The sequence below is a fragment of the Styela clava genome, chromosome 2, assembly GCF_964204865.1.
Source record: "Styela clava chromosome 2, kaStyClav1.hap1.2, whole genome shotgun sequence".
Taxonomy (NCBI): Eukaryota; Metazoa; Chordata; class Ascidiacea; order Stolidobranchia; family Styelidae; genus Styela; species Styela clava.
The window spans coordinates 16173090-16198488 of NC_135251.1; the positions used below are offsets into that span (position 1 = coordinate 16173090).

The 25399-nt window shown below is 32.9% G+C and overlaps 1 protein-coding gene and 1 long non-coding RNA gene across 4 annotated transcripts; both read left to right on the plus strand.

Moving 5' to 3' along the window:
* The first annotated feature begins 83 nt into the window (after positions 1-83).
* Positions 84-13269, plus strand: LOC120333466 (uncharacterized). Its single transcript, XR_013479920.1, has 4 exons — positions 84-254; positions 12569-12703; positions 12837-12958; positions 13138-13269. It is a non-coding gene; the product is annotated as an uncharacterized LOC120333466 (long non-coding RNA).
* A 1891-nt stretch (positions 13270-15160) lies between these two features.
* LOC120335443 (C-type lectin-like) lies at positions 15161-20465 on the plus strand. Of its 3 annotated transcripts, none has more exons than XM_078110093.1 (7): positions 15161-16507; positions 16843-17100; positions 17588-17658; positions 18023-18038; positions 18322-18417; positions 18782-18938; positions 19266-20465. In XM_078110093.1, exons 2-7 carry the CDS (start codon positions 17049-17051, stop codon positions 19540-19542), a joined length of 669 nt encoding a protein of 222 aa, XP_077966219.1. In that variant the 5' UTR covers positions 15161-16507; positions 16843-17048; the 3' UTR covers positions 19543-20465. The 3 variants fall into 3 exon arrangements, with proteins under 3 accessions (XP_077966219.1, XP_077966220.1, XP_077966218.1); XM_078110094.1 differs by having other exon boundaries at positions 16984-17100; XM_078110092.1 differs by lacking the exon at positions 15161-16507 and having other exon boundaries at positions 16514-17100.
* Positions 20466-25399: the final 4934 nt, after the last annotated feature.

Sequence of the window (25399 nt, forward strand, 5' to 3'; positions counted from 1 at the left end):
TTTTTTGTCTGTAGACTGGCAAATGTCAGAATGTTGAAATGACAATACAATATCTGAATATGCCCTCTTTACAGCTCTAGACTTGAAATGTTAACATCTAATTACTGAATCAAGATAAACCGTCAAATTACCAACAGCTTTATGATGATCGCAAACCCAGACTGGACTACAGGGAACACATGAACAGGGGAAGGGGTGACGTTGCTCTACACCCAGAAACCGTGGCTTGAAGAATATGGCATTAGAATAAACAGGTATCAATGGGTCTCCCTAAAACCAGGCACTTGCGAATTCAGGCACCATTTCAGGACCTAGGTAAAGCTAGCGGACACTTCCAGCAGACAGTTACCAATTTTTCCAAATTTGAACCCGCCATGTTCCACGACAGTTGTCGCGAATTCACTTAATTGCGGCTACATTGATGCAAAAAATTAGGCGATTCTCCCTTTTAGAAACTGACGACAGACCTGAAACATAAAAAAAAAAAAAAATGATTGAAACAACACATTTTTTCCTCGGTAAAATGAATTATTGCTCAGAAGCTCATTTATCGACAAAATCTAAAATTTAACTGAGTTGAAGCGTAATTTATGCAAGAAATATTTTTTTCTCATGCAATTCATTAATACAGTGTATTTGATGAAGATATATAAAACATATATTAAATTTTAAAAAAATTCCACCATGCGGAAAGTTGGGAAATACCCCCCAATTTAAGGAAAATTTTTAAGAAATCGTCAATATAACTCAGTTAAAAGCGTAATTTATGCAGGAAATAATATTTTCTCATCCAATTCAATAATACAGTGTATTTGTTGGACAAATATAAAATACATATTGAAATTTAAAAATAATCCACCGTGCGGAAAGTAGGGAAATTCCCCTCAATTGAAGAAAAAAATATAAGAAATCGTCAATTTGACTCAGTTAAAGCGTAATTTAGGTAAGAATGAATTTTTTCTCATCCAATTCATTAATGCAGTGTGTTTGGTAGACAAATATAGAATACATATTAAAATTTAAAAAAAATCCACCGTGCGCAAAGTAGGGAAATTCCCCCCAATTGAAGAAAAAAATATAAGAAATCGTCAATTTGACTCAGTTAAAGCGTAATTTAGGCAAGAAGGATTTTTTTCTCATCCAATTCATTAATGCAGTGTGTTTGGTGGACAAATATAAAATACCTATTAGAATTTAAAAAAAATCCACCGTGCGGAAAGTAGGGTAATTCCCCCCAATTAAAGAAAAAAATATAAAAAATTGTCAATTTAACTCAGGTAAAGCGTAATTTAGGTAAGAAAGAATTTTTTCTCATCCCATTCATTAATGCAGTGTGTTTGGTGGACAAATATAAAATACATATTGAAATTTAAAAAAAATCCACCATGCGGAAAGTAGGGAAATTCCCCCCAATTAAAGAAAAAAATATAAAAAATTGTCAATTTAACTCAGGTAAAGCGTAATTTAGGTAAGAAGGAATTTTTTCTCACCCAATTCATTAATGCAGTGTGTTTGGTGGACAAATATAAAATACATATCAAGATTTAAAAAAAAATCCACCGTGCGGAAAGTAGGGAAATTCCCCCTAATTAAAGAAAAAAATATAAGAAATCGTCAATTTAACACAGTTAAAGCGTAATTTAGATAGGAAGGAATTTTTTCCCATCCCATTCATTGATACAGTATATTTGGTGAATATATATAAAACACATAGTAAATTTAAAAAAAATTCCACCGTGCGGAAAATAGGGAAATTCTCCCAATTTGATGAAAATATTTAAGAAATAGTCTAATTAACTTACTTAAAGCGTAATTTATGCAAGAAAGAATATTTTCTCATCCAATTCATTGATACAGTGTATTTGGTGGACAAGTATAAAATACATATTAAAATTTAAAAAAAATCCACCGTGCGGAAAGTAGGGAAATTCGGTACTCCCGAAATATGAGCACAAAGATGACGCACCACCTGAAAATAGTAGGTGTACCAGGATAGGTTTAGCTTTAGAATCCAGATTGTACGCTTTCGGGAGCGCAGGAAATACCCCATTTATGCAAGAAATAATTTTTTCTCATCCTATTCATTAATACAGGGTATTTGATAAAGATGTATAAAACACATATTGAATTTAAAAAAAATTCTATCATGCGGAAAGTTGGGAAATACCCCCCAATTTAAGAAAAAGTTTTAAGAAATCGTCAATTTAACTCAGTTAAAACGTAATTTATGCAGGAAAGAATATTTTCTCATCCAATTCATTGATACAGTGTATGTGGTGGACAAATATAAAATACATATTGAAATTTAAAAAAAATCCACCGTGCGGAAAGTAGGGAAATTCCCCCCAATTAAAGAAAAAAATATAAAAAATTGTCAATTTAACTCAGGTAAAGCGTAATTTAGGTGAGAAGGAATTTTTTCTCATCCAATTCATTAATGCAGTGTGTTTGGTGGACAAGTATAAAATACATATTAAAATTTAAAAAAAATTCCACCGTGCGGAAAGTAGGGAAATCCGGCGCTCCCGAAATATGAGCACAAAGATGACGCACCACCTGAAAATAGTAGGTGTACCAGGATAGGTTTAGCTTTAGAATCTAGATTGTACGCTTTCGGGAGCGCAGGGAATACCCCATTTATGCAAGAAATAATTTTTTCTCATCCTATTCATTACAAGTCAATAATGAACTGTGACATCATAAACATGTCTGGCGAGAAATGAAATTTGATAATTCAAGTTTATTTATTTTTTCCAACCAGTAAAAAATAAATAAATAACACAGGCACAAATTACAAGAAAATAGTACACAGTTTTATTAGGGAAGGGAAGTCGCGGGGAATCAAGAATGGTTCGAACACCGACAACCGAAGTACTACTGTTATTATTGAATGAACAATGAATAAGGTGAACAATAAACACAATGAATAAGGGGAACACTAAACACAATAAAAAAAGTGAACACTAAAAACAAATACGTTACGGCCAGCGGTTCCCAAACTATGGGTCACGACCCACTGGTGGGTTGCAAAAGGAATCTTAGTGGGTCGTGAAAAGATGTAGAAAGATATGATTAATTATATACTGTATACTGGTTATTAGGATCGGTAGTGACTCGAGTACGTAAATCTTCGAAAAAACAAAAGAAATTAAATCAAATTTAAATTCTAATATGTGAAAGTTTCCGTTTTACGATCTTCTCAAAGGAACAAAAATATGCTACACAATGTGGCTTTTTTACGCATAGCAGTTTTGTACACTGTACAGCACTTCTTACCGTGTTTTCCCGAAATTTAGACAGGATTTAGATTTATTTTCTTTTGAAGAATAACACTATGTTTTTTTTTTTGGAAGAGGTCTTTTGTGTTCATTTATCAAAAATAAAATTACATTGTAGAAAATCACGAGATTTTTTTAATAAACTTTATATAAAAACCGACATCCATTCCGACATGCAATTCTTTTTATAATTTGAATGTTAGACGGCTGTTTTTCTAATTGGGCACTAGTTGCAGAATTTGTTATTATATGAGGGAAATTATTATCAAAGTTATTTGAGATTTGGGCAAAAAGGTATAGTGCATGGACATAGCAGCAATACAAAAATAATATAACTTGAATACCTAATGAAATAAACGTTTATTTCTAATGCAAATCAAATGTACCGCGATGACAAAATTATATGAATTATGAAATACAATTCCATTGCTATTAATGCTCGTCGAATATTGAAAAAGAAATCATAAATATTTTACGTATTAAATTAAAAAGATCATAAGATCTTCGTGTCAGTCCAAGAAGTTTAAACAATGAATCAGGAACCACCAGGACGAAGACACATCATTTATCACATCCTTTGACTTGAATGAGATTTTTACATTCCGTATTTCGATGTTAGTATTGACTCGTGAATACATCATATAGAATTCACACTGGTGTTCAAAAACACGACCTGAAAAACAAAGCATAGAAAAATAGTTTGCGAAAAAATTGCGTCATAACCAGTGGTGGGATTAAGCCGGTTCGCACCGGTTCTATAGAACCGCTTCACGAAATTTTATGAGATGAGCGAACGGGTTAGAATTACTGGTTACTGTCAATGTTCTGTTTGCAACAGAACCGGCCGAAAAATATGACTTTTGTGATGGAACCGGCTGACAAAAAATTTGAATCACACCACTGGTCATAACATAATTAAATACAAAGACCTTGCATGATTTTATTATATTATTAAGTGCGAAAGAAATTTTTTTAAATTTTAATATGTGTTTTATATATGTCCACCAAATACACTGTATTAATGAATTGGATGAGAAAATGTTCTTTCCTGCAAAAATTACGCTTCAACTGAGTTAAATTGACGATTTCCTATATTTTTTTCTTAAATTGGGGGGAAATTCAACACTTTCCGCACGGTGGATTTTTTTTAAATTTCAATACGTATTTTATATATCTCCATCAAATACACTGTATTAATAAATTGAATGAGAAAAAATAATTTTTTACATAAATGGGTTTTTTCCTGCGCTCCCGAAAGCGTACAATCTAGATTCTAAATCTGAACCTATCCTGGTACACCTTTTATATTCAGGTTGTGCGTCATCTTTGTGTCCATATTTCGAGTGTAACGAATTTCCCTACTTTCCGCACGGTGGATTTTTTTTAAATTTTAATATGTATTTTATATTTGTCCACGAAACACACTGCATTAATGAATTGGATGAGAAAACATTCCTTCTTACCTAAATTACGCTTTAACTGAGTTAAATTGACGAATTCTTATATTTTTTTCTTCAATTGGGGGGAATTTCCCTACTTTCCGCACGGTGGATTTTTTTTAAATTTTAATATGTATTTTATATTTTTCCAACAAACACACTGCACCAATGAATTGGATGAGAAAGCATTCCTTCTTACCTAAATTAAGCTTTAACTGAGTTGAATTGACGATTTCTTATACTTTTTTCTTTAATTGGGGGGAATTTCCCTACTTTCCGCACGGTTGATTTTTTTTTAAATTTTAATATGTATTTTATATTTGTCTACTAAACACACTGCATTAATGAATTGGATGAGAAAAAATTCCTTCTTACATAAATTACGCTTTAACTGAATTAAATAGACGATTTCCTGAATATTTTCATCAAATTGGGGGGAATTTCCCTACTTTCCGCATGGTGGATTTTTATTAAATTTTAATATGTATGTTATATTTGTCCACCAAACACACTGCATTAATGAATTGGATGAGAAAAAATTCCTTCTTACCTAAATTACGCTTTAACTGAGGTAAATTGACGATTTACTGAATATTTTCATCAAATTGGGGGGAATTTCCCTACTTTCCGCATGGTGGATTTTTTCTAAATTTTAATATGTATTTTATATTTGTCCACCGAAAACACTGCATTAATTAATTGGATGAGAAAAAATTCCTTCTTACCTAAATTACGCTTTAACTGAGTTAAATAGACGATTTGTTAAATATTTTCTTCAAATTGGGGGGAATTTCCCTACTTTCCGCACAGTGGATTTTTTTTTAATTTTAATATGTATTTTATATTTGTCCACCAAACACACTGCATTAATGAATTCGATGAGAAAAAATTCCTTCTTGCCTAAATTACGCTTTAACTGAGTCAAATTGACGATTTCATATATTTTTTTCTTCAATTGGGGGGTATTTCCCTACTTTCCGCATGGTGGATTTTTTTTAAATTTCAATATGTATTTTATATTTGTCCACCAAACACACTGCATTAATGAATTGGATGAGAAAAAATTTCTTCTTACCTAAATTACGCTTTAACTGAGTTAAATTGACGATTTCTTATATTTATTTCTTCAATTGAGGGGAATTTCCCTACTTTCCGCAAGGTGGATTTTTTTTTTAATTTCAATATGTATTTTATATTTGTCCCCCAAATACACTGTATTAATGAATTGGATGAGAAAATAATATTTCCTGCATAAATTACGCTTTTAACTGAGTTATATTGACGATTTCTTAAAAATTTTCCTTAAATTGGGGGGTATTTCCCAACTTTCCGCATGGTGGAATTTTTTTTAAATTTAATATATGTTTTATATATCTTCATCAAATACACGGTATTAATGAATTGCATGAAAAAAAATTATTTCTTGCATAAATTACGCTTCAACTCAGTTAAATTTTAGATTTTGTCGATAAATGAGCTTCTGAGCAATAATTCATTTTACCGAGGAAAAATGTGTTGTTTCAATCATTTTTGTTTTTTATTATGTTTCAGGTCTGTTGTCAGTTTCTAAAAGGGAGAATCGCCTAATTTTTTGCATCCATGTAGCCGCAATTAAGTGAATTCGCAACAACTGTCGTGGAACATGGCGGGTTCAAATTTGGAAAAATTGGTAACTGTCCGCTGGAAGTGTCCGCTAGCTTTACCTAGGTCATTTCAGGCACTTTGATATTTTTTATTTTTACCGTACGTCATTGGGATTTCCAATTTACCTGACAAGATAATTAGACTTTAAATAATTTTTTGCATCCCTATATTGCAATAAAACAATATTATTTCCAATTTATTAGGGTATAAATTATTTTTCAATAGTAAAATGTGGCAACATTGATTACAAAATATAGAAATCAGGCACTTGTGAAATTTCAGGCACTTGGTCAAAACCTATTTTACAATGTATCTGATTACTCTAAAACAGAAAATTAAATATATACACTTTGTATGGTTGAATTTACAACATTTTGGTAAAATACATGGCGGTGTGGCTCAACGGGCTAAGCGTTAGGAATACGCTCGCCACCGCACCTCTAATTGCTCTGCGTCGGTTCGCAGGTTCGAATCCAATGCAGGGATGGTTATGTGCGAGAGGATTGCTGGACTCCTCGCCGTCGTTGGGTGGTTCACGTAACCGCTAGTCGGCTACGGCTTCCTCCACCACCAAGTCCATGCTTCCGAAAACAAACAATACAGTAAAAAACTAAATCCCATACCCGACTTGGAATGGTAACCGGACGAGAGGCCGTGGTTCGCCATATGGATAAGCCGTCTTATCGGCTTTCCTCTCCCCCGGGATAAATATGTAAATCCTATCCTATACAATACCGTTTGTGACTGATGGAGACGTGTCATATTTCGCAAGTGCCTGATTTTTCATTTTTCTCGGTGACAGTTGCCATATTTTTTCGCAATTATTTTTTTGAATTATTTGCGTCAGCACTTACTATTCTTTGCTTTCTAACGCAAATTCATTGTTCCACAACAATTTGAGCGTTTTTAATATGGCAATGAGCAATACTATTTGACAACATATGGTCAACCATTGTACTTTCTGGATTTATTTGAAATTGAATATGAGTAATAAAATCTGGCAACATCAAGCACAAAATACTAAAACCAGGCACTTGTGAAATTTCAGGCACTTCGTAAAAACCTATTTCTCGATGTTTTTACTTACTTTGAAGCAGAAAACTAAAATATAAACTCTTTTGTATGCTTGAAATGACGTCTTTTTGGTAAAAAACAAGAACGATTGGGACTGGTGATGAGGGGTCAAATTTCGCAAGTGCCTGATTTTTCATTTTTTTCGATAACAGTTGCCATATATTTTCGCAACAATTTTTCTAGATTATTTGCTTCAGCACTTTCTATACTTTGCTTTCTAACGCAAATTCATTGTTCCACAACAATTTGAGCGTTTTTAATATTGCAATGAGCAATACCATTTGACAACATATGGTCAACCATCGTACTTTCTGGATTTATTTGAAATTGAATATGAATAATAAAATCTGGCAACCTCAAGCACAAAATACTAAAACCAGGCACTTGTGAAATTTCAGACACTTTGTAAAAACCTATTTCTCGATGTTTTTACTTACTTTGAAGCAGAAAACTAAAATATACACTCTTTTGTATGATTGAAATGACGTCTTTTTGGTAAAAAACAAGAACGATTGGGACTGGTCATGAGGGGTCAAATTTCGCAAGTGCCTGATTTTTCATTTTTTTCGATTACAGTTGCCATATATTTTTGCAATACTTTTCATAAAATCTTTTTCGTCAGAACTTACTAATCATTGCTTTTTAAAGGAAATTCCTAGTTCTACAACAATTTCAGCGTTTTTAATAATGCAATGAGCAATATCATTTGACAACTTATAGATTTGAAATTGAATAGGAATGATAAAATCTGGCAACCGCAAGCACAAAATACTAAAATCAGGCACTTGTGAAATTTCAGGCACTTTGTAAAAAACCATTTCCCGATGTTTTTGATTACTTTAAAGCCGAAAATCCAAATATACATATTTTGTATGACTGAATTTGGTATTTTTATTGTTCAAAACAAGAAGAACTGTCACTGGTAGGAATGTGGCAAATTTAGCAAGTGCCTGATTTTTTGGTTTTGTCAATGGTAGTTGCCATATCTCTATAATTTTTGTCTTTTTTTTATATGTTGTTTCCCTATTGCATTATTTTATAAAAGTCAATGTTTGTATGAGAGCTCCACTTAGCATAAATGGAATTAAACTTTTAACATCAGTATCTACTCCGGAAATTGGTATTTAATTAAACCAATCACTATTTGAATATTGTAAAGTTTGAATGACATTGTGTTGTTTATTTTTATTAATTCAAAAGTATTACATATGTATTATTTAAATACGGGTTTAAATTTGACAGATCTGTAAAGAATATTAGTTATTCAGACGACATCTTTATAGTAATGTTCGGAACCCTTGAAATTGGTTCAAAACTTCTTCTAATTTGTTATAAACATTTCGACGTAATATATTACCCAGGTAGCAACAATCGCATTGTTTTAAAGAACCTAATTTGTCTTCTGGCAATATTAGTTCGAAATTCCAGTTTTAATTGTTATCGGACGACGATTTTAATAATGTAATTCGGCCTATGACTTCATATAAACTACATAACAGAAACAATTGACTTATGTCGTATAGAATTTTTTATAATACGTATCCAAGTCACATTATCCCCTAATAGAACATAATTTACCGTTCACAAAATGTATAAAAGCCTGTGCAAAATCTATATTGACAACCAGCGGTGTTCAACCACGGCTACAATAAAGATATTCAATCACTTGACGTTGCTGTTGTATAATATTCTTTACAACCTGAAGATCTGACTGTAATATCTTTTCATGGATAGTTTATGGAATGGATTTCATGGATAGTTTACGTAGAATTATTTGTACATTATTTCATGCTGTAACAGCTAACTGTAAAACACGTAGTTCCTAAATAAGAAGAATGGCTACAGGATGGTAAATACGAGATGGCAATGTCACCTAAACAAAATTCGCTCGGCGAATGACATCAGGTAGCTGATATGCCCAAAGTTAGGCTTAAAAGCATCGTTAAACGAATGTTACAATAAAAATCCTTCAATATTCAACACGCCAGTAGTCAGTCAACGATTTTTTTTGCATTATTCAAAAAGTTACAAATATATAAAAACGTAAAACAGTAATTGTTTTTAATGTCACAGAAGCCGTATTAAACTCTCGATTATAGATCTTTCTTCATCAGTAATTGGGGATATAAATTTGAATTTATTAAGGAGATAAAACATTAAAAACACAACTTCACAAAGGAAGTGTATGAGTGAACACTAATCGAAGCTTTCAATTTGAAAATTATTAGAAATATTGAGTATCCAATGAAAATCCTTACTATTTGTTCTATTTTGACATGATATGATTTACGTATCTTGCAATCAGGTAAAACCACAGATCTAAGAATTGAAAATTTTAAATGTCAGTTCTGAAATTAAACATGAAAAGGTTTTGTGTATTGTTTGCTACTCTTATATGTCGGGCGTATAGTTTCTTCATGTCGCGAATGAGCATCAGAATAGGTTGTGCAGAAAATGGTGCTCCCGTAGTATGTGCACAAAGTTGGCACACAACCCGAACATAGTATGTGTACCGAGATAGAGGTAATAGGTTGTGCGCCATCTTGGAGCACATAGGCTACTACGAGAGCGCCCTGAAAATACCCACATTTGCAACACCGACTTACCGAATACAAGTTTTACACTTCCACAATTTCGCTTTGATAATTTCTCACATGTATCATGATACCAACGCTTGCAAACGAAGCATTGATATTGTACGTGCTCCCGTATACATTTCGCACTTTAACAGACACTCCAATTATTATTTTCCAGAAAGCAAAATTCATGCATCGGAATGTCAGAGTATATGAGTGGCGACGATGCAGTGCGACAACGTTCCAAATGTGATTGAATTTTTGTTGACTCCGACTTGTTCAATCTTCCATCTGGGCGTTTTGAAGAGGTATGTACTCACTTCAAATATAAATACTTGCACCACCTTCGGGCAGACGTCGAATTGAAATTAGCGATAAGAATAGCACTCAATATACATCGGATTGTCTTAAAAAACATTTTACCGAGAAAGCAAAGTATAGTAAGTACTAAGTTCTGACGAAAATGATTTTATGAAATATATTGCAAAATATATGGCAACTGTAATCGAAAAAAAATGAAAAATCAGGCACTTGCGAAATTTGACCCCTCATCACAAGTCCCAATCGTTTTTCTTTTTTTACCAAAAAAGACGTCATTTCAATCATACAAAAGAGTGTATATTTTAGTTTTCTGCTTCAAAGTAAGTATAAACATCGAGAAATAGGTTTTTACAAAGTGCCTGAAATTTCACAAGTGCCTGGTTTTAGTATTTTGTGCTTGCTGTTGCCAGATTTTATCATTCCTATTCAATTTCAAATAAATCCAAAAAGTACGATGTTTATGTATATGTTGTCAAATAATATTGCTCATTGTAAAAACGCTGAAATTGTTGTAGAACTAGGAATTCCTTTCACAAAGCAATGATTAGTAAGTTCTAACTCAAATAATTTAGAAAAATTGTTGCGAAAATATATGGCAACTGTTATCGAAAAAAATGAAAAATCAGGCACTTGCAAAATTTGACCCCTCATCACCAGTCCCAATCGTTTTTGTTTTTTACCAAAAAGACGTCATTTCAATCATAAAAAAGAGTGTATATTTTAGTTTTCTGCTTCAAAGTGTATAAAAACACCGAGAAATAGGTTTTTACGAAGTGCCTGAAATTTCACAAGTGCCTGGTTTTAGTATTTTGTGCTTGAGGTTGCCAGATTTTATTATTCATATTCAATTTCAAATAAATCCAGAAAGTACGATGGTTGACCATATGTTGTCAAATGGTATTGCTCATTGCAATATTAAAAACGCTCAAATCATTGTCGTTAGAAAGCAAAGAATAGTAAGTGCTGAAGCAAATAATCTAGAAAAATTGTTGCGAAAATATATGGCAACTGTTATCGAAAAAAATGAAAAATCAGGCACTTGCGAAATTTGACCCCTCATGACCAGTCCCAATCGTTCTTGTTTTTTACCAAAAAGACGTCATTTCAATCATACAAAAGAGTGTATATTTTAGTTTTCTGCTTCAAAGTAAGAAAAAACATCGAGAAATAGGTTTTTACGAAATGCCTGAAATTTTACAAGTGCCTGGTTTTAGTATTTTGTGCTTGAGGTTGCCAGATTTTATTATTCATATTCAATTTCAAATAAATCCAGAAAGTACAATGGTTGACCATATGTTGTCAAATGGTATTACTCATTGCAATATTAAAACCGCTCAAATTGTTGTGGAACAATGAATTTGCGTTAGAAAGCAAAGAATAGTAAGTGCTGACGCAAATAATTTAAGAAAATAATTGCGAAAAAATATGGCAACTATCACCGAGAAAAATGAAAAATCAGGCACTTGCGAAATATGACACGCCTCCATCAGTCACAAACGGTATTGTATTTTACCAAAAAGTTGTAAATTCAACCATACAAAGTGTATATATTTAATTTTCTGCTTCAGAGTAATCAGATACATTGTAAAATAGGTTTTGACCAAGTGCCTGAAATTTCACAAGTGCCTGATTTCTATATTTTGTAATCAATGTTGCCACATTTTACTATTGAAAAATTATTTATACCCTAATAAATTGGGAATAATATTGTTTTATTGCAATATAGGGATGCAAAAAATTATTTAAAGTCTAATTATCTTGTCAGGTAAATTGGAAATCCCAATGACGTACAGTAAAAATAAAAAAATATCAAAGTGCCTGAAATGGAGCCTGAAAAAGTGCCTGAATTCGCGAGTGCCTGGTTTTAGGGAGACCCGGTATCAATTACATACTCATATATTTATATACTGATTCAGTGATTGAAAATCATCTACAGACAGACATATTTGATAATGATATTTTAAATTATTGATTCTAGGACTAATTCAGAACAGTTTAATTTGAAAAACAGCAATTCACATTTAACTGTCATAAAAACACTAGATTTCCCTTTAACTTATGACACTATAAATAGAAAATTAAAACAACATTTATCTACCTTATTCTGCATATTTACTAAAACCAATTCTATAAATTTGGTTGAATTTCTCCTTTGAATAAGACCGAATTTGAACATATTACATATAATGAAGTTGGGGAATGAATACATTCCTTTTTAACAGTGTTTTCGCTTTAGAAACTGAAGAATCTGATTATGCAGGCATGATCAAATTGTCTGCCCCAACTCTGAACTGTGAAAAATTCAATGTCATAGGCTTCAAAATATTTGAGATTCTTACTAACATGTTATTTCAAGGAAGAAGTATTTGAGGTTAGTTATAATGTTAATTTTAAATTGCTAAAAGAGGAACTTTGTCATCTGCTCTGGCAATAAAGTATTAGGAGTGTAATTTTTATTATTTAGGGACTTTTAAATAATTTATTCCATTTAAATACTATTTCAGGTACCTCTTCCATCTGATCTACAAAGTTTGGTAATACTGGAAAAGTCTGTATCGATTGATTGCCCACAGATTTTTGTCCTTGAACTCCAAGAGGAAAAGAAAATATAAAAGTTTATAGAAAGGTGGGATATTGTAATGTATGCTAGTACATGCAATTAAATAATTTCAGATATTTCTCACTAGCAAAAGAATTAGATTGGTTGATTGAATACTACAAAATGTTAAATCTTATTCGAAAATTAGGTAATATTTTTAAATTTTGGAGTTGTTTGGGTAAAACTCTTTGTACATTCCATTTCAGATAACTTGAAGTTATGAAGAAGAAAATACCAGTTCGTAAGAGTTCGTAAAAGCAAATGGATAATGCAATACAATCAGCATGGGCAACACTAACCCGGAAAGACTCCCCTTCTGCCATAGACTATTCTCTCACAAATACTTTCTATAGAGACTTGTTTAAAGAAACTATGTGAACGGATACCCTGCGAGCATAAACTTCTTCAACAAGAAGTTTCTGTTTACCTCGCATTTCTAACTTTTCACTATACAATTTCTCATTTTTCCAAGTTTAATCATTCATTTCACGTTCACATTTATTTTTTGAATAAACCTTGTTTCATAGAATAATAGTCTGTGATTTTTACTGATCATGTCCTGTAAAATGTAATGCCAGGATATTTACGGTAATTTTTACCGTGTTCTGAATGTAAATTCACCGAATTTGTAATGTAAATTCACAGGCTAGCGTCGGTAAATATTTCTACGCATTGTCGGGAAAATTACCGTAAAAAAAATTGTAAGGATTACTAGGGAAATCCTGTAAAATTTACAGGTGATCAACAGCGATTTTACCGAAAATTCTTGTGATATTCACCTTAAAATCGCATTAAAATTTCACAACTACATTCCAGTAATATGTAATGCCAGGCGATTGCCGGTAAATATTTCTTAGAGTGTGAAAATTTTTCTGTGAGGAGCAAAACAAGGCAGATTTTTTAATCCAAAGATTGTAGAACACAAAAGGTTTCCTTAACTAATATCTAATTTGCGACTCAATTCACCATTTTAGTGAGAGAGATAACTAATATATATATATATTGTTATGCCATGATCATTATATGATTGATACGTTAACTAAATATATATCTAACCAGGCGTGGTCAAGAGTGAATAATTCACTTTTTCGAACACACTCTAAATTATCATTTTCGAATATGAAATATTGAATATATCCCAAAATGAGATAAGTGTTACCTCCAACCTGGCTATTAAAATTCAACAGCTTTTTTAAATATGTTCATTTTCGGTTGAATAATTCACATAAAACCTCTTTAAAAACTACTAGTAGTATAAAGAGAATGATTTGCAGTAGTATAAAAGGTTCTCATATTTAAATCATTTTTAAAATTCAGGCTATGTCCTATTTTCGGGGAAACAATCAATTTATTATTGTACTAAAATAAATAGTATTTCTTGGTATTCTATTGAGGATTTCGGTATTGACGATAACGAATTCAAAAATTCAATCATAAATTAATTATAATCGGGCAGTTTTCCATACATTTTATGTCCCGAGATTGCCGTGGTATTTTAGATTAATATTGCTTTTATGTTTTCGTAAGTCGACCCAGCCTTAAGTTACGTTGAACAAAATTGAATGAATATTTCTAGGCATTTTGAATGCTGGTATGAGTCATGGATAGAATATTTTGCGCAACGAAAAATCCTCCTCTGAAAAAGTCGATTATTTTAATTATTGTTATCAAAATTATTTGCCAAAAAGCGCGAAGAAGAGTAAATTATTTTTTGCTAATCTTCGAAATAAACCAACTTGTTTTTTCCCACTTGCGACAATTTACTGGGTATCATAACGAAGCGCACTTATTTAATATCTGCCCTTGGTTGGATCTCATTTAAATGTAAACAATATTTTGTCAAGTTTAATTTCATTCACAACACGCGCCGCGCGCTAGCACAGAAGATAACAAAAAATCAAAGCGCCAATTCTACTTCATCGTCATAGCAACACGTGGCCATTTGAGACCTGAATCAACAGGTCAGGAATGCAAGATGCTAGATCAGGAGTGGGCAACCCCTGGTCCATTTATTCGGCACGCGAGCAAGGCCTCAAAAACGAGAAACTTGGTGTTCGTTTATTCAATATATATCGTTTGTTAAGAATCCGTCCATATATTATGACGTAACAAATAAGTGAGCTTTCGAGAAATTTGGCTACATTCTTACGTAATTTAGTTTGTCTGTGCCACCCTTTTTCTTCATTTCTGCTTGATTTATGAAGTTTTACAACTCATGTTGGTCACAGTTACTTGCTAACTTATTGTTATGAGTCGACTTCGAAATAAATATGAGCGATTAGGGAAGGGAATACAAAAGAGAAGTGCAGAAAACAACCTATTCCGTGATTGGGATGCCATTGTCGAAGATTTTTTGTGTGCTAAAAACTTTGCAACCGCATTACTCTCCATGTTTTCATCTACATATTATGCTTTTGAATCTCTGTTCTCAGTTATGAACTTTATTAGGTCTCGTACCAGGAGTAGCATGAAAGATGAAACCAGTAGTTCGTGTAATTCTTCGAAAGTTACAAAATATAAACCCAATGCAAAATCTCTATCAGCGGTAATGCAGCAGCAGAGGTATCACTGATATAGAATAAGAAAAGTAATCAAATTTATTTACGAACTGGTATTTTCCTGAAAAGTGAATCTGTCTGTACATGTTTAAAAGGTTTATTATTGTGTATTTTTGCTTTGAAGGTAGCAAATCGTGGTTTTTAATATTGGGCGACACGCAGGAGAATTTTGTCGTTAAATTTAGCTGATTTTGGCACGCAGCCGAAAAAGGTTGCCCACCCCTGTGCTAGGTATTACGTAAAAATGCATTAACAATGAGAGCGATTTTGCGTTCATGCTTGACTCACTATAATCCACGTAACTTGCCTTTTAATGGTTGACGTTAAATGTATTCATTGGTTCAGTACTCACTGATATAACCTTGAGCTCTTTTGTACATGCTTTTTACATATTACATAAAATAGCACGATTTTGCTTACCTATATCGCTGATATAAATTTTCTATCATACTACATTCGTTATTACAAACCCACAAAACAAAATAATATTTTCATCGTCCAAAATATTGCCAGCGTAAAATGTCTGAAATATTGTACAATCGTGTCTAAAAATATTGCAAGTTGAATGTAGAATCGAAAAGTATATACAATGTATATTATTGAACATCATGCTGGGAATGTTTGCTATGGATTTTAATGTTATTTAACCCCTTTGTAATATTAGAATGTTGAATTCAATAAAAAGAGGTTATTTTGGCCTATTTCTATAATGGTGATTCATCGCAACAAGCCCTTTGCCTGCATGCAGTGCCTCGGTGTACCGAGCGATCAATAACGTGTTTCCGGCCTCTTTACGACAAATGAGAAAATAGTGTTTTTCATGTTTTTCTTTGTTGCATTGCTTATTCGGATTACTGCATAACTTGTATTAAGATATAAGTGTATATTTGAATATATCTGTATTTGGATCATTTCAATTCGATCGTATAACTCGGCAATATACGAACATTTGTCACTGCAATATATTGTGTGCTCATTTAACCTCTGAAGAAGTCAAGTTGGGGTTTTCTCCGCTAAGGTACGTATGTTATGAATATAGATAAAAGATGATATGAACAATTTTGTCATGGTTGGATCCATCGACCACGAACGTATTTATTTTTGAGGTGGATTATCTTTTCCTCGTATGGTAAATAATGGTACTTCCACGTATGCAATAATTGTATAGCTAAAACAGGATGAGAAAAATTACCTCATGGAAGTATCCATCGATCAAAGCATGTTTGAATGTGATAGTTATTTCTAGTGGTAGACTAACTTTTCCTTGTATTACTCATACTTAATTACTTACTTTCTTTTATACTACATTTAAACTGTATATTGTAACAACTATTCATGATCTACGTTCTAAAGCAATACGTGGTGGCCAGATAAAAAGACAAGGTTGTATTCGTATGACATGCGGTGCGGTAAATATAATACAAGAACGATTTCCTAAAGTAATCAGCGCGTCATAAAAGGGCAAATTTTGTCGCTTGATATGATACATTTCAGGAAGATGTGATGGAAGGCATACTGCTAGAATTTGACTGTGTTGCAATTTGGCAGTAACTGCAATAATGGTAGCGAAAACCTTTTCATGTTGTTTCCTTCTATTCCTGTCACCTGCAAGTAAGCAACGGTTGTATTTATTGTATGTATTTATTATAGTAGTTTCTCCGCGGTATAAATATAGTCTAGTAAGTATTCAAAAGTTACAAGAATTATTTTATTGTTGAAGTACAGTTGTATAAGTAACGGTTGTTGGCCAAGTAAAGACTGGTTTAAAACACATAAAATAAAAGTCTTGTTTTTATATGTTTATGTATATATGAAATAAATACGATAAACTTGACCCCAAAGTCAGCTATATGAATTGAAATATATAGTTCCATCAAACGACATGATAATTTTTAAACCACGGAAATGCTTTTAATATTGAGCATCACATATTTTGAGTATTACCATCATATTTTGTTAATAGTTGAAATATATTGGGGGACTTGATGCTAAATAATTGTCATTTACTGATTTTGTGTAAGAAGACACTTTTAAACGTCTTGGCTCGTTTGGAACATTCCTTTTTAAAACCTTACAGATATGAAATTGTTTTTAACAGTCATATTGTCGACAGCGACTGACACTTGTGAGTCTGTAGGAGAAATCTGTAGACAGTATGAATTCTCTACGGTGAGGAATTTTTTATTGCCCAGTACTGTCAATCATTATTTGTATATAAAAATTGTTAAAAGTTAAAACTACCTTTAATGGAAACTGAAAAATAACGCGAACGCCAAGATTTTTTGGTGTAAAATTGTTGTTTTTAGGTTCTATTTTATTTACCTGCAGTAATAAGTTGGACTCAAAGTACATTTTATCAACTCGGTGCTGGATCCTTAGTCAATATAGTTGATATAAATAGTTTGACTTCATCGTGAAATTACTGATTTTGTTATCTTGAATCAGAATTTCTTTGGATTCTGTACTTATCTTTATTATCGAATAATATGCTGAAATGAGAACAACTTACAGTCTTTATTTTTTATCATTTCAGATTGAGGAACTTAGGGGTAAGAAAGCCTTGAATTAAACTTTATTAGATCAGTTCAGAAATGGTTAATATATTCACAAAACGACATCAATAGCAAATACTTTTCCGGACAATTTATAATATTGATAAATCATGGCACTGAAGACTCTGATAATAGCCGCGATGAGAAATATGTATTCTTATTTTTAAAATGTTAGAAATAGTAATTTATTTCAATTTGGTAAAAAATAATTTTAATTTAATATTTATAAGAAACTCAGAAATTTATGCATATGTTTTACTACTTTTTCTAACTTCTCTAGAAAAACTTGAAAATGACGAAGAGTTGTTTAAATATGTTAGTAAACAACTTGAAAATAACATGAAAGTTAACATCAATTCTGCACTGACAACTCCAAGTATATCACGTTTTTTAATATTCGTTTTTTCTGGTCATAGTGACATCACACAAATCTCTCTGTAGAAGTGTAGAACTCATTTTAATGAAATTCAACTTCTAATAATGCATGGAAGTGCCATTTTATGCGCAAACGTTTCTTTATAAGAGGTAGTGTTTGGTACTCAGCTTGTTTTGAGTCCTAATGCAAAATCCTTTATTATACTTTTGTATTTTACTATCTGTATTTTCTTTCAAAAGCGATTGCTTCCTGCTCATATATCAAGTACTTATATCAATCTTACTTTCCAATAAACTGCTTGTAACCAACATCATATGCGTATAATAGAAGTTCGATAACCTAACGTTCGATAATTTATTTGCAGCAACCCTTTTAACGCAAAATGGCTTCTACAAGGAATGTAACGGTCTTTGGTATAAGTATTTTAAGAAACCCAAAACTTATGAAATAGCGGATGACAAATGCCGAAAATACAATGGCCAACTCATCTCGACTGGATATCGCGATTTCGATATTCGGAGGTAATATGATGAAATGCAATATTTAATTCTGCAACTGCATTCGCAATATTTTTTGTTTTCATTAATCCGGACAATATTATGCATCTTCATCGCATTTTTGAATCTGATTTTATCTTATCATCCTCGGCACTATGGGCAGTCGAAATTCAATCACACACTCACATACTACGGTTTATCAGAAGGGTAGTGTAAACGAATTATGCAAAGAATGTTTATCTGTCATGGAATTATTTTGACACGATGGCAAGGCCAACAGTGCATGTAATTTTCTTGAGCGTGTGTGCTTTATTGTTTTTATTGTTTAATTTTCATAATATTCATACTTAGGTCTCTACTTGGACTTATTCATGGCGGAAATACAACATTAGACTCAGAATTCTGGATCGGACTACGTAGAAGCAATACAAACACTAGTTTGTGGATTTGGAAGGACGGAATTCAAACAACAAATACATCTGATATGTGGATGGATAAGGAACCAAACAATAGTGATAACCATGAATTTTGCGGGATGAATAAACCCTCAACATCAGGAAATAAAACAGTGAACGACGTAAGGTGCGACAAAAAATTTGCTTATTTTTGCGAAGTAGAAATAAAGTAGAGTTATATGAAACTGCTAAAAACGTATACTTGAACATTTGTCTATATGACAGAAAACGAGATATTTTTTAATTTCATTTTTCTTTTCTTTTTTAGCAAATCTTATATACATAATATATAGTGCAATTCTTATATATAGCAACTTTCTTTTCATTTCATCATTTCACTCAAATTTTGTTGACATTGCGGTTGCCGCATTCGTGCCCACGTATTTGAATAATAGTTGTTTTTTGTCTTCTGTATTAGCTACTAATCGAGTTTCACTTTTTTAACATTGTTTATAGTATGACTTAATAAAACAATGCGTTAATATTGATGTCACAAATGAACTAACATTCACATTTGGCATTCAAATTCCATCGAATTTTTTGTTATGTTCTAGCACAGAGGTTCCCAATCCAGGTTACATATATACTTTCAGTTTTTTTTTTTTTTTTATTATTGATTTTTTTTTTAATTGATTGAATCCAAAATAAACAGCAAATCAGTTTTTTTTTATGTCCACAATTTTCACCACCCATATGTTTTATACCAAATATTAATGTTAAATAGCACAAATTTATTTGTCATATATAATTGTCGAATCAGAGTCCATATATGTAGTCCATTGAAGTAATAAGAAATTTAAGAAAATAACAAAACTTCATTCAGCTGTATATTTTCATCACAATATATGTCACAAACTACACCTATCTTTCAAGTATACATTATCAAAAACTGTTTACGGCCCTTTACACAAATACCAACTGCAATGCGGCCTTCGAAACCCCACGAGTTTGACACCCATGGACTAGCATAAAATTAGCTATCAGTGGGCCTTTGAATAGAAATGATGGATTTGAGCATGTGAACAAGTTTGTAAACGCCAACTCCCCAAAACACTCTCAAAATCAGAGTTGAAAATTTTTGCAATAGTAAAGTATATATATATATATATAGGGCAAATCTTTCAGGGGTCAAGTGTCGGAAACGTCCATTGCGTTTGATTATATTCCCAACACAACAACCTAATCCAGTGGTTCCCAACCCAATCTTTTTCGTTGAATCCTTCTCTTGGTCTACTTTGTAACTCAATATTTCTCCATCACTATGTCTAAAAGTACTGTATTCAGTCAATTTAAAATGAGCGAGAGAGAGAGAATTTATTTTTTCGTTTTAGCTGGTGTTATGCGCAGATGAAACTCCCGCTCTTGTACAGTTTTAGTAGTTTATAATGTGTTCAAATAAGTATTATAATATTAGTGAAGAAAAATATAGGTACCACTACAGCAAATACAAAAACCCTCTCCAAGAGCGAAAAAATTCCTCCCTGTTGAGGAATGATTCCCCGTTCGGAAACGTTGGTTTGAGCGAAGGAGTTTTTATGTGAAAAAAACTTCTGATGCAAAACGAGTTGCAACTCTAACTTGGACCCTGTATCCGGAACAAAAGTGTGTTCTCGTTAACTGTACACCCTTCCGATACGGTGACTACCGTCAGTAGATGTTAAATGGTCGAAAAACTCCAGAATGAGGTTACAATATCTTTGCATCCATGTATATGTGCACCCGTAAGCTGAACCCGAGACATTTGTGCTCACGGAATTTGCAACCACAGATTTTAGCACATGCATACAGATTGCACTCAGGGGGATCTCTACCCATGGATATATGAGCCCATGGCCCATTTTCAGCTGTAAGTAAAGTAAAAAATAATTGAGTGCTATTTTCCACCGAGTTGGGGGAATCCTGATGAATTGCCAACGGCGCCAATCAACTTGTCCCATGTAAAACGGCCCTATGGATGCCATTTATTGGCAAAACTAAACAATGGAGTCATACGGTAGGCCAACGTGACAAATTGTATACCCATATCATTTCGTACCCATATATTTGATTATCGCTCTCTTGATAGTATTGGATACGAATTGACCTATGGGTTGTTGTGTTATCTTGTTGTTGTTGATCTCCTAGTTAGTATTTCTTTTCTTCTTCTTGTGAAAAAATTTCTCATCCTCATCAACTACTGGACCAATTGATTTGCAATTTTTAGTGGTTAAAGATTGTATATTTTGCTAGAAGGCTATTGCTTTAATTTATTCCTAAAATTTCTACGAATCCTACGAGATCTGATATTTCACTCAAAATTTCGCGAAACGAATTCGGCCCTCACCCTATCTGAAAAGTGTGTATTTTGCCAGGTAGTACATAATGTTTGGCAACCATTGCTCTAAGAAAATTTGGCTTCTGATTTTGCTGTTAGACCACAGATTACGTCTGTATAGCTCACACCTAGATATATTCAATCAATGTATTCATTTCAAATCTTACTATGATCACAAATTTATTCTTGTTTATATATATTTCAATTAGGTCGTTAAATTAGGTCTATTAGCAATTAGCATACTGCTAAAAAGAAGAATATTAATTGAATGGGCATCAATTATATTGTAGATTAAGGCCGCGTTATTCAGAACTTTGAAATGAGTAAGTAATCATTAACAAAAATAGGCTAATTACTGACTTATTATAGTTCCACTTCTCGATATACAATATATATACGCAATTTAAATAAAATGGGATAAATAGTCAATAATGACTTTTTCGAAAGTTTTTAAACACGCAAGAGTAGTGAAAATACTTTTAGGTATTCAAATAATGCTTTGAAACATATCTTCTTTGTGAATGATGTCATGATGAGCAAGATCTCGATTACACGTTGCTGGTAAATTAATTCAGCACGAACTTTTTTTTTAATATGGGAAGAATTTTTTTTTTTTAAGTTTATTCGAGCACAAAGTTTTACTGATCAGTTTTTGGGTGGAAATGAAAACTTGAAAAAAAAAACCTAGTTTAAATCTATTTTTGTTTTCTTTTTTCTTCCGGTTACAAACATTGACGTCAAATCTTTACCAAATTTGTTTCAATCAGTAATAAGCAATTAAAGGGGGGCTCGGTATACGCCCTTTGCATTTCTCTTGACAATTGACGCACCACCTTCCAGCTTTTTTCTCTGTACAAAAAAGTTGTAAATTCTACACTTCTGGTTTACATCGACAATGATTAATCACCGATGAATTGAATCTATAAATTAAACGTATTGGTTTCGATTTTTTTCGTCGTTGGGACGTTATTGACACCTTGAATAAAACAAGTAGAAAAAACAACGGATAACATGTACTATCTCGATTCGCGAATAATTTTGAGCGATACCGGGATAAGATCACGCGAAATTGCTTTCTAACCATTGTGACGTAACAAGCTGAAAATATAAATTATTGCGTCAAACGCCACGCTGCGGTTAACCGGTTAATTTTACCCGGTTAACGCTTAAAGTGTTTTCACTGAAATTCCGAGCCCTACATCTAACGTTAGCTTTACTGTCGTTAAATTATTCAAAATCGAACCAAGATTTGCCCAATACGCTCTGTCCCGGCTTTTCGTTTCATATATGGTAAGCCTGGTACTTTTTCTTTTATGCCATTTCCTCAGAACATTAACTGTTCTAATCTATACGTGTAAATCATTTTGATGTAAAAGTTTCTTTGTTGAACTGAAAAACCTGGATTGACTCGTCAATATGTTGCAATATCTTTATTGTTCAGAGAGAGAGAGAGAGAGGTTATAATATTTTGCGTTTTGTTCTTGGTCGGCCTACTTTTCGTTGACACAATGGTAAGTAACATATGGCAGAGGCGCAGAAAGGTGAAGCCGGTAGTGGAAGTTGAAATCGTGTAGTGAATCACATTCAATAATTATCCCATTACCAGCACTGACTTCCTGTGTAGTTATTAGAATTTATTCGTTTGACAGATGTGACAAACTCCCGCAAGGAGGTTTCAAATTCATCGTTAGCAAAGTAGTTATCATGACGAAACATGCAGATTTGTGTAATAGTGAAGTGCTTTTTGTCCACGAATTTCACATATGTATCGATGTGTTATTATGTTGTTCTTGTTGATAATTCTTCCTATTGTTATTATTATCGCTTTTCTCATTTCAATACGTCAATTTAACATCTAACGTTTGCTGTACTGTCGTCAAATTATTCAAAATGACGTTTTCCAATGAGTTGACTATTACTAAGCCTCAGAATCGAACCAAGATTTGCCCAATTCGAACTGTCCCGTTTTTTTGTTTTATATATATATATATAATAAGCCTGGATAAACTCTTTCTTCGACGTCATTTCCTCAAAACATCAACTGTTCTAATTTATGCATAGGCCAACAATTGTGGCATAACAATATGGCAGTCTTTCTCACGGAACTTGTGAAGTGAGTCGTAGATGAAAAGACTGCTTCCAGTTACATAAAAAATATTTCTATTGATATTAAATAATAATAAAATATTTATCAGTGCCATACTGTGTGACCGGGACATTTGAGTCAACCGGCCGGGACAACGAGACAGCTTGTCAAAATCGGGACTGTCCCAGCTTAACCGGGACGTATAGCAAGCATATCCAGGAATAATAGATGTTTCAACCAAACATTATGCGGAGTACCTACAGATTTTATTATTTAGTTTGCGTGAACAATGTATTCAACTGGAATGCGCAGTCGCGTTAGGGTTGTAATCTGGCATATGAATCAAAAATATGAGTTCTGACCATTCCTAATCTTAAGAAATCATTCATTGGAAGTAGATCAACAGTTAAAATGCCTAAAATAACTACGTGGCTTGGTGCAAAAAAGCATAATATAAATGAAGTATCCAACTAAACTATTTTCATCACTTTACAGAGTTCAGATCTCTGATTTTTTATAAGCCTGTACAAACAGGCCCACGAGCCATCTGTAAGCCTGATGGTTGGCTCATTTAGTCTCTGGTGAGCGTTGCTGGTCGGTTAACTGCCAAAGTCACAGCCACCAGCAAAAACAGTATTCTGAAAATTAAAATTCCCCACCTCATGAATTTTAATAATAAGATCGTAGAGTGTCGCTGCTTCATAACCAGCTTTGGGTCCCCAAGTAAAATTGAATAAGTTCCTGTCCCCAGTTAACTTGAGTCCTCTCTCCGAGTCCATTTTGCGTGACATACTTCTAACCATCACTAATCACTGACCAACAACTCCCAAAACGTCAATTAAACCATTGTGATCTGACCGCTGTCGGATGTGGAGTGATATTGGACGATGGGATAACTGGATGGAGTCGAAGAGCAATTTTGGACCAAAATAAGAATGTTGAACTTTATTATACAAACCTTCGGATTAATCCGAATGGACTGCAATTGTCGTGGTTCTCGAGAGAAATACAAACAAGTGGTCAGAACAATGAAAACACCCTGTGATAGTAGTAAATCAATACTTTATTTAATGCAAAGAATGGCCTTTGTTCATCCTTATATGCAACAATATAACTGGCTTTAAATTTTGATATCTGCATGTATGCGTTTTTTAGCGTTTGTTTGTTGTGTTTGTTTTTCATTGTCTCCAATCGCATATATATAATCATTGCCCGAATGCATTGGCTTGGCTGAAACGTGCTTGTGTCCGACGCTCGTTTCTTCACTTTTCTTCGACACGAAACGCCCGCCGAGGCTTCCACTGCTGATCATCAAGTCTTTTCATAAATATTATTATGTGTGTCAATTTCGGTGAACAAGCACATGAATTACACGTTATAAACTTTATTCTTAAGGTTCGCTCGTTTTCCAGGCATTCTGTCATAAGATGTATTCGCTTCATTGAGTGTTAAGTTAAGCAATATGTCACAGCAGACTACTGTACAGTACTCCGGTACTTACGACAGTCGTATTCAAAAAAAAATCACTTCTCCTATTAACTGCTTGAAAAAGTTCAGTTTCGCGTTACGTGAAGACTGCCTAATTACGCACACAAAGCGCATATATTGTATATATATATAGCCTACCGCA